The sequence below is a fragment of the Bactrocera latifrons genome, unplaced genomic scaffold (assembly GCF_001853355.1).
Source record: "Bactrocera latifrons isolate USDA-ARS-PBARC rearing strain unplaced genomic scaffold, ASM185335v1 scaffold_147, whole genome shotgun sequence".
In the NCBI taxonomy this organism is placed as follows: domain Eukaryota; kingdom Metazoa; phylum Arthropoda; class Insecta; order Diptera; family Tephritidae; genus Bactrocera; species Bactrocera latifrons.
The window spans coordinates 336350-350485 of record NW_017534930.1 but is presented as its reverse complement, the minus strand read 5'-3'; the positions used below and the strand labels follow the sequence as shown (position 1 = coordinate 350485).

The 14136-nt window shown below is 37.0% G+C and overlaps 4 protein-coding genes across 6 annotated transcripts in view; 3 read left to right on the top strand and 1 right to left on the bottom strand.

Moving 5' to 3' along the window:
* Positions 1 to 4033, bottom strand: part of LOC108965744 (cAMP-dependent protein kinase type I regulatory subunit) — a 52969-nt gene extending 48936 nt beyond the window's left edge. The window contains exons 1-3 of one of the 3 annotated variants that reach the window (XM_018928341.1): positions 3693 to 4033; positions 3518 to 3591; positions 3273 to 3463 (exon numbers count right to left, since the gene is read on the bottom strand). In XM_018928341.1, coding sequence (XP_018783886.1) covers positions 3273 to 3437 — 165 coding nt within the window. In that variant the 5' untranslated portion in view covers positions 3438 to 3463; positions 3518 to 3591; positions 3693 to 4033. Of the gene's footprint in view, positions 1 to 3272; positions 3464 to 3517 lie in introns of those variants that run through there. The other 2 variants (XM_018928340.1, XM_018928339.1) reach the window with 2 other exon arrangements.
* On the top strand, positions 1002 to 1824 carry LOC108965746 (protamine-like). Its single transcript, XM_018928346.1, has 2 exons — positions 1002 to 1325; positions 1387 to 1824. The coding sequence occupies exons 1-2, from the start codon at positions 1068 to 1070 to the stop codon at positions 1738 to 1740; spliced, it is 612 nt and encodes a 203-aa protein (XP_018783891.1). The 5' UTR covers positions 1002 to 1067; the 3' UTR covers positions 1741 to 1824.
* A 366-nt stretch (positions 4034 to 4399) lies between the features above and the next one.
* On the top strand, positions 4400 to 6841 carry LOC108965730 (small RNA degrading nuclease 5). Its single transcript, XM_018928320.1, has 3 exons — positions 4400 to 4678; positions 4748 to 6062; positions 6125 to 6841. Exons 1-3 carry the CDS (start codon positions 4499 to 4501, stop codon positions 6712 to 6714), a joined length of 2085 nt encoding a protein of 694 aa, XP_018783865.1. The 5' UTR covers positions 4400 to 4498; the 3' UTR covers positions 6715 to 6841.
* A 3688-nt stretch (positions 6842 to 10529) lies between these two features.
* LOC108965726 overlaps positions 10530 to 14136 on the top strand; it is a 31828-nt gene continuing 28221 nt past the window's right edge. The window contains exon 1 of the mRNA XM_018928313.1: positions 10530 to 11000. The gene's annotated coding sequence lies outside the window, so the exon portion shown is untranslated. The remainder of the gene's footprint in view (positions 11001 to 14136) is intronic.

Below are 14136 nucleotides of genomic sequence, written 5' to 3'. Positions count from 1 at the left end.
ACCCGACTGTCGTGGGAACGGTAGTGATTGGCGTCCTTGCAATCGAATCGTGTGACTATTGCGCTTCTTCGTTTTGGATAAAACTATGCAGAAGAGTAGCAGCCTGCTTTTAGAATTAACATTAAGTGATTGTCGATGATGTCGAATTTTTTAGGAGCCACATACTGGACTCTGTACAATGTTCGTATTAAATTTATCAATTCATAGTTTGATAAAAATCCGGGTCCGTTCCGTTAGCTGCTTTTAATTTTTGGTAGCGAATGATCTAGAAGAATGCCCCCTTCGACAACTTAAGTTTCCGGTTCCGGAACGGACTCGAATTATTATGCGGCCAAGGACTGGTAACTGGCATCATGCCTTTTCTGCCACTACAACAACAATATAAAGAGAGAAATACATTATAATAGTAGATCAATGTGGTAAACAATATTTTCAATGGTCAGGAAGAATTATGCTACTTTTGTCAATATTTACAATATTTAATCGAGATTCGTACAGAGTCATCACGGAATTTCTATTTAAAGAACATTTACATATTTACTTATTTATGATCTATGTATTTACTGACTTCAGCCAGCCACCCTAGTAGTGGTGCTATAGAAGCTATCTTTAGTTTATTAAAGGCGATAGGTCATCCAATTGTTTTCATAGACAATGCAGATTGTTTTAATACGTTTCCAAATTCAATTCGATTTTGATCACTGACTACGATCATATCTCTTTTAAAGGCCTTGTAGGGGGACCGCCCATGTATAAAAACAGACTATGGTCCTTCCCAAAAAAATTCTTAAGAAAAGTTATCTCATTCCTAAAATTACAAAAGATTATTAGTTGCGCACTGTGAAAGATATAATACTTGCAGGATACAATTAATAAATTAATCGACTATAGTAATTATAAATTAATATTAGTATCCTTTGACTTTATCAATTAGTATATATTTTACTGCGGAGCACTGAAATTCGTTATTAAGAAAATTTTTCGTATAGAATAATTTTAAATTCTAGTGCAAATAAATTTTTAAGCAAATAAGTTTATAAAATAATAATCATATATAAATAAAGTAAATGGATCCTAAAAGCATAGAATCGTTAGCATTTACTTTTTCGAAGAGTCTGTGCAAAATGAAAAACAAACACACAGATAAATCTAAAGGAAAAGGCAAATGCCATCGTCCAGGGCCATTAATGCGCAATCCCTATTTAAATTTTCTGCGCGAATTTCGAAAGCAAAATTGCGGCCTTACAGCTGTTGAAATTATCAAAAGAGGTGCTCAGGCTTGGCGAGCGGTACCAAAGGAAAAGAGATTGAGATATATTGAAGAGGTTTGTTTTTTAACGAATTATATATATGTATGTAATATACATTTATATATATTTTTTTAAGGCATTTTATGCGCCTAAGCGCAAGTGTTGCAGCGGCGCACAACAGGCACCAAATCTGAGCTCATGTGCGCCCAAAACGAAAAAGAGAAAATCGATTCGATCTTGTTCTTCAAAAGGTAGTTTTCATAAAAAGAAGCCAAAATCTGCCTCCAAAAGGAAAACCGCAAAAAATGCGTGTGCAGGTAAAACTAAAAGGAAAAGTACGAAGCGCCCTAAAAAAGTCAAGAAAGCAAAATGTGGACAACATAAAAAACGACTTCAGAAACGCAAGCTTAAAATTTCGAAATCTAACTGTAAAGGAGCAAAGAAACAAAAGCGTGTTAAGAAAAGGCCAAGCAAATGTGGCTTTGCCTGATTAATGGCAAAAAAGTCGAAAAAAAATATGCAAATCAAATTGGTCAATTATTTTTAAAGATTTCTCTGTGCATGAATGTCTCAACAAATTAAATATGTTCGTTTGTAAATTATGTGTAAAATTACCAAAATAAAAATATTTGCAAAAATTGCTAATAAAAATGTTCGAGTTCTTTTTAATATATACATATATATAAAGGATCAGCACGACGAGCTTAGTCTGCATGTATACTGGTACAATCTCTCAGGGAATTATTCAGATCGGAGCACTGTTGCGTATATGTGTGTATGTATATACAAAGCTGTTCTCCAAAACAATCGATCAAAATCGAACCCTTAGATTACATTATTAAATGAGGGTTGCACCGCGACCTTACGTCTAGGTCCTTGTGGGGAAAACTTTTTTTATTTCACAAGATATCTTCATTAAACTCATGAAAGGCTATAATTAAAATAAATTTCCAAAAATATTTTTTAGAATGTACCACTATTGCAACAGAACTGAACGATCCAAATCTAGTTTTTGTGTGGATTATTTTGTATTTGTGAAGTATACTATAGTTTCGGTGCAATCGCACTTAACGTTTTTTCTTGTTTCGATATCATCATTTTTGGGAATAAACCAGAGTAAAAATGAACAATGTTCATTCAAAACACATTCGATGTACGTAGGTGGAACGTTTGATTTCAAGCTGCGCACCTTCCTTTTGAATATCTTTTTTATTTTTTTTTGAATGCTTGATATTCAGAATTAAGCTTAGTGAAACATACAAAACAACAAAATTAATATTTCCTTTAATGTAAATTTGCCCAATAGGTGTATTTTAACGCTAGTGCTTTGGCTTGGTTTCATAAGTATACATTGCGATTAAACAATCTGATATTGAGATCAGTCAAGGTTAAAATAGTAATAGTCTTGGTATTATGTACATATATTATTATTAGAAGTACCTAGCTATAGAAATACATAAATATATATTAATCTATCGAACGCCGAACTGCTGCTGCTGAATATGAAACGTGTTTTGGTGAAACGGATTTCAAGCACCATTATTTCTGATTTCACAAATATTATATAATTTTTCAAATGACTAAAACCAACACCATGGTTACTTACATTGAACTCTCTTTCAAGTGCAGGTAATTTAAGTAAAAGTTTAAAAATATTAAGAAAACGATAAATATACCTTGCGGAAAACACTTTAATTAAGAAAAAAATATTAAAAAAAAGCAAAAATCGAATATAAATTATAATCAAGATTAATTATAAAAAGTATACTTAGATTTATAAACACTTATTCACCCATGTCTACATATGCATATATAGTACATGAACGCCAACCCACTTGTTTATATATGTATAATGTTTTATTGAAATTAATGATAAGTGCGCACAATTACTGCTTAGCTTTCATGATTCAGTCGACACCTACACATCTCATCACCACCACCATAACCCAGTACATTTTGTATTTTTTTTTTTCATATTTTCATCAAAAATAAAAAATCGAGTATGTTTCGGGTATGAATTACCTTTTCTAATTTCTGGAAATATTGACGCAGGAACTGAATGGGGTTTTCCGGGCGACTAACACAAAGCTGTACAATGCAATCCTTGAGTACACGTTGAATACCATGCGCCTGAATGTAGTTTTCGCATTCACGCAGACTTTGTTGTTCCTCCAAAGTATTGGCCATGATTGCAGACAAGCACCTTTCCACAACTACCAAATATATGTATATGATAATATGTGAGCAGGGTCTTATTTGACGACTACTTAGTGAATGCTGATGGGCGCTGGCACGAAACAGCAACAAAACTTTTGGGCACGACGACCTTAACTTTGTAATGCTACTCTTGATGGTGTATTTCAGTTGTAAACGTATGAAACGGTAAAATTAAAATAGTTTCAATATTTTAATACATGTAAATTGTTGCCGAGTAATATTCACGTTTTATTTTTTCCCAAACACTACACTACAAAGTGTAAAACGCAGCTTATCGTTTTGTACTTTCTCGTTTTTGTAGTGTTTTTCTTTGTTCTCTCTATTCACTCGCTTTCATTTGCACCCTATTGCACACACTGATTTTCTGGGTGGTTTTCTTTTCTGCTTTGCACAAATTTTATTTATACACGAAATTTTATTTATATTTCTCAACTCGTTCGATTGTAATTTATATTCACAAAGTGTTCAACGAATAGCAAATATTATAAATTTATTTGGTCACAAATACTTCTTTTTAGCTACACAAATATTATAAACAATTGATCGAAAATGTAATTTTGTCGTTGTTTGAAATGTCATACACAGCATTGCCAATGCCAGCCAAGTTTGTGAACTTCACATAGATCTTTGCAAACTCTACATATTAGCTTCGTAATTAAGTATTATACCTTAACTTTCAAAACATGGTAAGTTGTATAAGCTTATTCAAGTGAAAAGTGAGTAATTTATTTGTATCTTGGGAAATATTTTGTATACAAATAATTATATTTTGACTTATTTTAGCAGAATTATACTATAATACTTAAGTAAACACCAGTAAATTTATCAAAAACAACAACATTTAGTGTTGGTAAAGCACAATCCGGTATTTTTTCCAATCGCTACACAGCAACGGCAACTCTCTAGATTTATTTATTGACAGAAATGTCAATTCTTGTTCCTCAGCACGTGAAATTTCAAAAATAACAAAAGAAAAATTTGTTGATCCACATTTATTTTGTATATATCATATTGTGTAGAGAAAATCAATAATGAAGACATTTTCATCAAAACGGGAGGAACGCAAAGAAAAAAAGAAAAAGAAGTTGCTAGCTCTTGCTAAATTGGTACAACTAAATGACAACGATCGCCGAGACACTGCGACAAACCAAGTTGTTTCAGAGGTCGGCGAGACTCCAATTACAAAAGACGACGACGATGGCTTTGTAAAGGTTTATGCAAAATTACAAATTGTATATATATATGTTCAACTAACGTTTCAAATAAATGTATATTTTCAGGTGACACACAAAAAGAAACCTGCCAAATTAATGCCTCCAAAGCCTCCAAACAAAAAAGGAAAAACTGAGATAGCTTTAGAAGATGAACCTGAGACAAAACGTCCTAAGCTTACAAAAAGTGAAAGTACAGACGGTAGTGGCAGTGACACTTCCCAAGTGTCGTCAACTACAGAAGAACAACAACGTCTAAAATTACAACTTACTGAAGAGCAGTATAAGGAATTACGTCGCCAATTAAGACAACGTAAAAGGGAACTGGAAAACGTGCCTATATTACGATTGCGTGAATTCGGCCAACGCGCCTCGCTAGAGATGCCGCAAGGACAGCGTACGCCAATATTTCTAACAGACATTCAACATTTGTTAATGTCAGCCCTAATCGGAAAAAAGTCACCATGCAGTCCGGATAGATGGTGCTTCTTAGAGAAACCGTTGCGGCTATCTCATAGTGTCGTTTTAATACTAGAAGGCCTTTCACTTTATCACTATCTCTCGAATGAAAGTAAATTCACCAAAACAAATGAAATATTTCGGACGCGTTTAGAAGTTGTTTTGCCACCACTTAAAGAAGGCTCTATTGTTGAGGAAATTGCCCAGGTACCACTAACGAATGTACAAGCACATAAGTTAATTGAACAACATGGTTCACTAGAGTTGGCTGTTGAAATGACTAAAGATCCCACGTTACTAGTTAAAACAATATTTCCAGTTGGTGAAGCAGCAACAGTACCCAAGGAAAGCAATTTGCCCGTAGGTGACAAATTTCCGCGCACAAAACTTTTGCTCTCTGCTCTACAAATGGTGGATGAGGGTTATCCTATGCCATTACGTGGTGAGCTTAGCAACCGTTTCAAAGAATATGTATTTACCAAGGATAAATACGAACCTGTTACGGACAGCAGCCCAATGTATGGCGTAGATTGTGAAATGTGTCGAACAGTCGTTGGCCACAACGAACTCACGCGTGTTTCAATCGTCAATGAAGATCTTGAAACCGTTTATGAAACACTTGTAATGCCGACAAATAAAATTGTTGACTACCTGACACCCTATTCTGGTATAACAGCGAGCATCATGAAAACTGTAACAAAAACGATAGAAGATGTTCAGCGGGAAGTAAGGGAATTACTACCGGCGGATGCTATTTTGGTTGGCCAGTCCTTGAACTTTGATTTGAACGCAATGAAAATGATGCATCCTTACGTGATAGATACGAGTATGTGCTTCAATTTAAGTGGCGTTCGTAGAAGGAAGGCCAAACTGCAAACGCTTGCCATGACATTTTTGAAGGAAGCAATTCAAGAAAATGCAGATGGTATGCAAATTATCTAATTTTGATTAAATATGATAACTTAACATTTTCTCTTCTAATTATAGGTCACGACTCCGTTGAAGATTCGTTAGCTAGTTTAAAGTTGGTGAAAATGAAGTTGGCAAACAGCTTAGAGTATGGTGACGAAATTCTATCACAAAAGAAACGTTTACACGACATTATGCGCTTGGCTAGTGGTGATAATATTAAGAACAATCTTTTGGCACATGCGTCCCGAGATAGAAGAACAGCGATTATCACCAACGGCACGCTCCAGCGGCAAGTGAAGGAAATCTTAACAAAAACAGAAGATAATGACACGAGGGACGCACTGAAAAGTGTTTCCTTTTACGAATTGGAAACGAATAAGAGCGCAATTAACAAAGCACGTGAAATTGCGCTGGAAAACTCACTGACGATTACTAACTTACGTTTAGGAGTTGAGGAATTTCAACTGGATAATGCGGAAAAAACTGTGATGAAACTTGACAAATGGATTGGCAAATTATGGCAAACCGTTGCACATAACGGTATGTTCTTAGTTTTGATGGGTGGTTCAACAGAATGTGCCAGTGGCGTAGCAAAAATTGCTATTAAGAAGGATGCGGCAACAGCAGCAGCTAGCATAGCGACGACCACTCCGATCACTGTGTAGTGGAAGTAAAAATGTTTAGATGAGGTGTTATATAAACGATGGAAAATGAATTCGTGGAAATTAAATATAAATTTATTTAATAACGGGAGATAAAAAACAAAATACATGTTCCATATATACTTTTTCGAAGAAATGTGTTGTTTTTTTATTTGTGGTTATTTTGGCTAAGGAAATGTCGAATCTATGGATTTTACAGAAGCAACCATATATTATATGAAGATTTATACATATGCATATGTTAACCATATGTGACATAAATTATTTCAATATTATTTATGGTAAAAAGATATACAAAAATAAAATTCAGTCGATATCTTGAATATTTCAGCGGAATTGTATAATAAATCCGTAATTTTAATATAAAAACATTTGTTGCTTTTCTAGTGTCCTGCAAGAATGTTTCCTACCTCACTCAAACATTTCGTGTGGAGTCAGCAGTTCGAGCTTTTGCGAGCGTGACATGTTTAACTGTTCGTATTGATAACAAAGCTACGACGAAAAATCAAAGCAAAGATATTTACTCACACATAGGCAAAATGTGCTCTTGAGCGTGCGTATGCGTACTATAATTTTAGAGCGAAGCTTTTTCAGAGAGCGCTTAAAGGCAAAATATTAAAAAAAAAAAATTTGACTTCATTCGTGGGGTTAACATTTGATCATTTTACAAAATTTATATAATATATATACCTACATATATGGATAGGCATAATAGGGTATAGCTCTTCAATGCTTATCATACTCCCGTAACATGTTGAAACAGTGCATAACACTTTTGTTTACGAAATTGTTGCATTTAGTGGTGGATCCACGGGGGTTTTAGGTGAATACTATTTATGATTTTGATACATGAACAGCCGATCATGCGCAATTCCACGCTCTAGTCATCGTTTTCGTCTTGTTCGACTGTAATTTTCTCGATTACCCAGGAGCTAAAAATGGTAAAAAATACTATTTAGATAATGCTGGATATGAGGATGGAGTCATGTGTAGAAGTTTATGCAGTCATATGAGGAAAGTTCACTTGGAAGTGACCCGCAACGATAATTTTAAATATGGCTCAAGCTGCTTACGACTTCCGGTTTTAGACCAAGTATTCTCTGGATAGCTAAGGAACGTCCGTATGAAGGCAAGTTAAGTGAGAAAACGAACCATCCCCTCCACGGTTGTGCACTTGGTTTGAGGCCCACCACGTAAAAAACGCCCCCAATGAAAATGGCACAGAGCCTCGGAAGAAAACCCCCTTTTGATGACGACCATGGCAAACTCATTAAGGATTACGAATTAAGGGCATACACCGGAAATGCTCGGTCCCTTAATTGGGAGTAACCATAAAAATAATGGCTGACATAACCGCAGTCCACAAAGTTCGATGGACGGGTCAAGGACTGAGACGAGTAGGTCATTGTGGCATTTACTACAGAGAGACTCCTTCGCCGAGTTCTGGAATTCACCCTGGTGGATGAACGTCTAGCCACGTTCCGCATCGCAGCGAAGAACGGAAGAGAAGGGTGATGTGACTACAGACGCCTTATATGATCGCAATATTGTTATCCGGAGCACTAGTTTCCGGCATATGAAAATTCATCAAGCTACCTGGCTATCTCCGGATAGGAAAGCCACCAACTAGACCGATAATTTTGTGATAGACGGAAGACTACCTTGTTGCAAAAAACACACTTCAACAAACACATGGAAGGACGTTGAGAAGCTGCAATCACAACAGATTGCCGAACGATTTTCAACTCGACTTGCACTCCTGCTCTTTCAGGGCAGTCGTAACATTTGACCACGACACGTGCGAGATGGAATGGATACCGGGAGTTGAAGAAGGAAGCAAGACGCATTTGCGAACAAAAAAGAGAGAAACCGAAATGTGTGAGTACGAAGAGCTTGAGAAGCTGGCCGACAGGGATAATACTTGAAAATCCTATGAAAAGATGCGGCGATTAACAGAGGGTTCGAGACCGGAGCATACTCTTTTAAAATCCAAAGAATTGATCTAGAGACTGCTCCATTGCCCGACCGTGATGAGGTAAAAATAGCAATTACCCGTCTGAAGAACAACAAAGTGACGGGAACCAATGCAGCATGCATCAGCTTCCTTGTAGAATATGGTGAGACGAAAGCATGCCCAACGAATGGAATTTAAGTGTGTTCATTTGATACCACACGAGATTTAAGACCAGGCAAACATGAGTAAGGTAGTGAATAAGGTCAAGACGAAATATCTCCTGTGTCAAACAAACACTCGTCGCATTCGTGACTTGGCTCCCACGTCACTGTTGACAGAGAATCTGTTGTGGTTTACTTGAGTACCTGCTTGCAAAGGCCTAACCCCACGGTGCTCTCTATTGCTAGAAGCACGTAGATCAATACAATACGTTGATCAGCGCCCCAAAGCTTAAATGCATTTTGCAGGTAAATCTTGGTTCCAATTAGTTCGGGTGAACAAGAACAACCTAGTCGGTCGGGTTCGAGGCCCATCTAAAACCTCTGCCATACTTTGGGTCCGGCACCCGGCCGCAATGCCACTCCACATTGGACAAACTGCCCTGCCTGAATTTAGGTTTTAAACGCAGAGCTAACTGCTCCCCGTGGTACCAGGTTATAGTCTTTGGTGTGACTTTGTAGCTTTTGCTACTACCAGAGGAGGCCCCCCTACCCGCTGTTGACAGTCTTAACTTAGAAGTCGTAGATAATATCGTCTCCCTTGGATCCAAAAACAATGTCAGCCTCGAAATCCAACTCAAAAAGCACTTGCCAACAGGTGTTACTTCGGACTGCGTAGGTAACTGAGTAGTAAAATCCTCTCTCGGCGAACAAAGACCAAAATCTATAAGTCACTTATTATTCCTGTCCTGCTATATGGTGCAGAAGCATGGACAATGACAACATCTGCTGAGTCGACGTTTCGAGTTTTCGAGAGAAAGGCTCTGCGGAAGATTTATGAACCTTTGCGCATGGGCCATGACGAATATCGCATTCGATGGAACGAAAAGCTGTATGAGATATACGGTTACGCTGACTAAGCCATGTCGTGCGTATAGAAAAAAACACTCCACCTCTGAAAGTATTCGACGCAGTTACCGCTGGGGGAAGCAAAGGAATAGAAAGACCTCCACTTCGTTGGAAAGTTCAGGTGGAGAAGGACCTGGCTACACTTGAAATCTCCAATTGGGGGAAAAAAACGAAATGGGAGAACTGGCGCGCTGTTGTAAACTCGGCTATTACCGCGGTGTCTACGCCAATAAAGAAGAAGAAGAAAAATCTTTCAGATGTTCAGATCGCGAGAGCTCTTCCAGAACACGGGCGGATGCATCTTTTGGTTTTTGCGAATATTTGGACTTTCTTTAAGACGATGCGAAATGAGGCAACAAAAAATTATTTTTGTTACGCAGCGTAATTGATCTTATATGCAGATATACATATAGTAGATGCTACCACAATATAATATATTTGAAATTTAAGATTTAACAACAATGTTGTGAAGGGCATACAATAAAAGCTTCACTCCACAGAAACTGACATTGCGCATGCCACTTTTTATCGTGAGCAAAGAAGCTTCCGCTCTACCAAACGCTGCCTATCCTAACATGGCCAAATACCTGATTGAATACATGCATGTATGTCGTGCAAAATTTATGCGCACATTTTCCGAGCAATCAAAAGGAAACCGAACATTGCACAACAACTACACATGTACATATGAACGAGCGTGTGAACGACGTGAGCGTTGAATATAACATAAACAAACGAAGCATTTTGAGTTTTCCATTTGAGCCAATTTCAAAATCACAAACAACGACGACGACGACCACAGACACGACGAAGCTAAAAGAGGAAGAGCACGAAAGAGTCAAAACAAAGTTTCGTCTAGTTGGACAGAGGAACGCGCGGCAAAGGTGAATAAATAACGGCAAAAGCAAAGAGCACAGCAGCAACACAGAAATTCTTGTATACATTTTTCACACGTCGTCCCGCACGCCAACGATAACGACGCCTCGCGGACGGAAAGGAAAATTCGCGCTGTAAAATCAAGTGGAAATTGGGGAAAAGCAATCACCAAGTGCTGCTGTGCTGTTTGCCCCATGATTTGCATTGCAAAACATTTATATACATACATATGTATATATATAAAAGAGCAACAACAAGCAACAAATAAAACGAAAAAGTGAAAAAGGCAAAACAAACAAAAAAAATTTTTAACAAAATTTTTGAATTTCTGAAAAATAGTGAAAGAATTGCGATTGAAGTTGAAACGGAAAGAGTGCACGCATGAATAATTGGTGAGTAATCGGAAATTTCCTGCGCCAAATGCTTTGTATGCGATTTTTACATATAACAAAATAATAAAAACAACAGCAATATTTGTTACCTTGCTGCACATAGCGTAGCCTGAGCCTTAAAACAAAGGAATTTTATCGATTTTCATGACTAATTTTGCCTAAAATCCCGCTGCCATGGTGTCCCTACGCAATTCCTGCTGCTGAAAGTCACGCTTTGTATCTATCACATAATTGTACCGTTGCGTGTACGCCCACTCCGCCACTCGTCTGCGGCAACGTTGTAAATAGCTGTCCGTGTGCGTGTATATGTGTGTGTAAAGAACCTACGGTAATGTCAGCGCACACACTAAGTGGGCCACTGGACTCAGTGCTGTGCCAGGCAGCTGAGTCAATGTTTCTATGTATTCGTATTAGTATATTTATGTATGTTTATATATACATACATATAATGTATACGTAATGGTACATATGATAAAAATAACTTCCTTTATTCCTGTATATGTGATAGCAAGTTAGTAAGGACGGCGTTGAAGAAAGCTTCTACACAAACACATTGAGTATTTGTACACGCTTACAAATGAACGATGGAAAATTTGCAAAAACAACATTAATTAAGTTTCTTACAAATATTCTTTCAGAGGTGTAGAATAATAGTTGCAAGAAACTTATTGCTTTAGAGGCTTTCTTCGGAGAAAACGAAGCGTTCATTAACAAAAAACACCAAAAAATTAAATAATTATTTGTAAGAGGATATTTAGTCACATCGTCTCTCTCGAAAATTTTCATAAATCTCAAAAAAATATTCACTTGCCTTTTGCCGAGTTATTCTTCAATTCCGGACGCCATTCTTGCTTGTGGTCGTAGTAAGTTGACACACTAGCACACTACAGTAATCGCATTGCATTTCAAACACACACACACACATACATAGATACGCATTGGCAAGTGTGTAAGTAGGCGCAATCATTTGTGCCACAGCCTACATACACATACATATTTATATACAAATACACTCACGCGACAACTTCTGCCATGGCGCTTTTGTGGCAGCAGCAATTCGGTTAATCTTCCATCGTCATTGATATTGAATTCAGTTACACAAATGCAAGCTTAGTCTAATTTCTTGTGTATGTGTGGGTGTGATGCGCGCCGTGGGATATGCTACGCTGTTGGTACTCGAAGCTGTTAAGTGGAGCACACACTGTTTACATTGTCAAGTCTTTTTGGCACACAAATGTGCGTGTGTATGTGTGTTTTGGTGAGGCTACGAGCGAAAGCATGAATGAAGCAAGTTTGTATTTTGTTATTTATTTACTTGTTTCTAGCGACTACACCTTTCCTAATCGCTTGCCGAGTAAGACTGCGTTCACACTGGGGCACTTTTGTCGCCCGAAACAGTTTTTTTTATTTTTGGATACGAGGAAAGACGAAGAGCATTCCTTTTTTTTTTTGAATATCTTTCCATGTTTCCGATAGCGCTCGGTTTTAGAAACATATGAACAAAAAGTTGGGCCTTTTGAATTGTATTCTATATTTTTTGTATGTAATGCATAATATAATAGAAATATTTTAGAAAATGACGAATGAACGTAAAAAACAAGAAAAAAACGTTAACCTTGGTACCCCTTCACAAATATTTATATAGAATATTTCTTAGAAGAACTTGATAGAAATTGTATTTGATAATGAGCGACAAAAGAGTCCGTGTGTGAAGCCAGTCTGGTTGGGCATTCACATGCACATATGTATTTGCTTTGTTATAAACAAGTTCTCGAAAATTGAGGATACTAGTAACTGTGAATACAATGAATTGAGTAATTTAATAAATTTAGTGAACGAAAATAGCGCTTCGTGTCAAATTGTTGCCTCAGCGGGAGCGTTCTTTATATATTACTTATTTTCAAAATATTATAAGGCGGATATTCTATAGAAATATTCATGATTTTGAAATTAATTCAAGCCTGTTGCTTCCTAAGATAAACTTTCACGATTAAAGTATTTCTGAACATATGGCAAATTCAATAACACTAGTTTACAATCATTTTGTTAGAAGCTGTTTCTTGTTATATTTTTGAGTTGCTAAAACCGAAAATGATGTAAAAATTGCCTAGCACGTTAGGTTTTTTGTGTTGTAGTCAAATTGCTTAGGGGTCAAATCATAAACATTTAGTAAAACGACAAAAACAGCTGGACGTGGTAGAACATTTTTGAACTCAAATTCGTCATCAGCACACCGCAAATGTGCAGACCTCATAGCATAACAGTTGCAAATTTTTCCTTCAGATTTGTTGATTATTGTAATCCTTGAGAAAATACCGCTAAAGTGTATTTTACCGTACGATGGTCGTGAGGTGGAAGAAAGTGGATTGAATTGAAGAAACTATTAAAACTTTATGCATCGCTGATTAATCTTAGTTTCATTTAGTGGTATAACCGCTTGCTACGAGTATGCTATCTGAATTGTCTTTTATTCAGATTTTATCTATGTTCAAAGATATTGACAGTATCTACGCTGCTACCTTGCCCTAACATGACTTTCTGTTTAGTGGAAAAATTCGACTTTCTAAAAGCAACTAGGAACTCCTTTCACGCATTGCTGAGGCTATGGGGTATATTAAGAATGGTTATAATAAACTATTCCATATGCTGAAAATATTATTTACGAATAATGACGAAACGTTATGGGGGGTATAATGTAATGGACTGTGCTTAAGTTTTGATTTTGAAAATGACATTTACTGCAGTCTCAGCCCTATACTGAGATTTTGTGTGCTTCCGATCTAACGCTTTGCACATGACTTTCGTGTAATTTGTCGTATAGAGAATGCATGGGTTTCTCAATGCTGATCACGTTGTCATATGCTAGCTGTACATCATTTTTGGCGGTCTCGTCCATTATTTCATAGTCCTTTCCATTGCTGCCCTGCTTCTCAAGACACTTCTGGTCGATATGTTATTACCTTGATTGCTGCTTGGCTGTCTACGTCGATGTCGACTCTGAAATTGCCTGCATATTTGCCTAACCTCCATTATACACCGAGCTATGCCCGAAGGTTCAATAGTATTCTCCTGCAGCTTGTAGTCGTCCAGCCAATTTTGGTGCGGAGTATTCAGCAGGTTTAGTAAGAGTTCAAGA

Bases quoted from the DNA above. Each gene is read 5' to 3' on its own strand.
- LOC108965746 (XM_018928346.1), top strand. From the start codon at position 1,068: ATGGATCCTAAAAGCATAGAATCGTTAGCATTTACTTTTTCGAAGAGT. The intron at 1,326-1,386 runs GTTTGTTTTTTA...TATTTTTTTAAG, and splicing joins GATTGAGATATATTGAAGAG to GCATTTTATGCGCCTAAGCG.
- LOC108965730 (XM_018928320.1), top strand. From the start codon at position 4,499: ATGAAGACATTTTCATCAAAACGGGAGGAACGCAAAGAAAAAAAGAAA. The intron at 4,679-4,747 runs GTTTATGCAAAA...GTATATTTTCAG, and splicing joins ACGACGATGGCTTTGTAAAG to GTGACACACAAAAAGAAACC. The intron at 6,063-6,124 runs GTATGCAAATTA...TTCTAATTATAG, and splicing joins AATTCAAGAAAATGCAGATG to GTCACGACTCCGTTGAAGAT.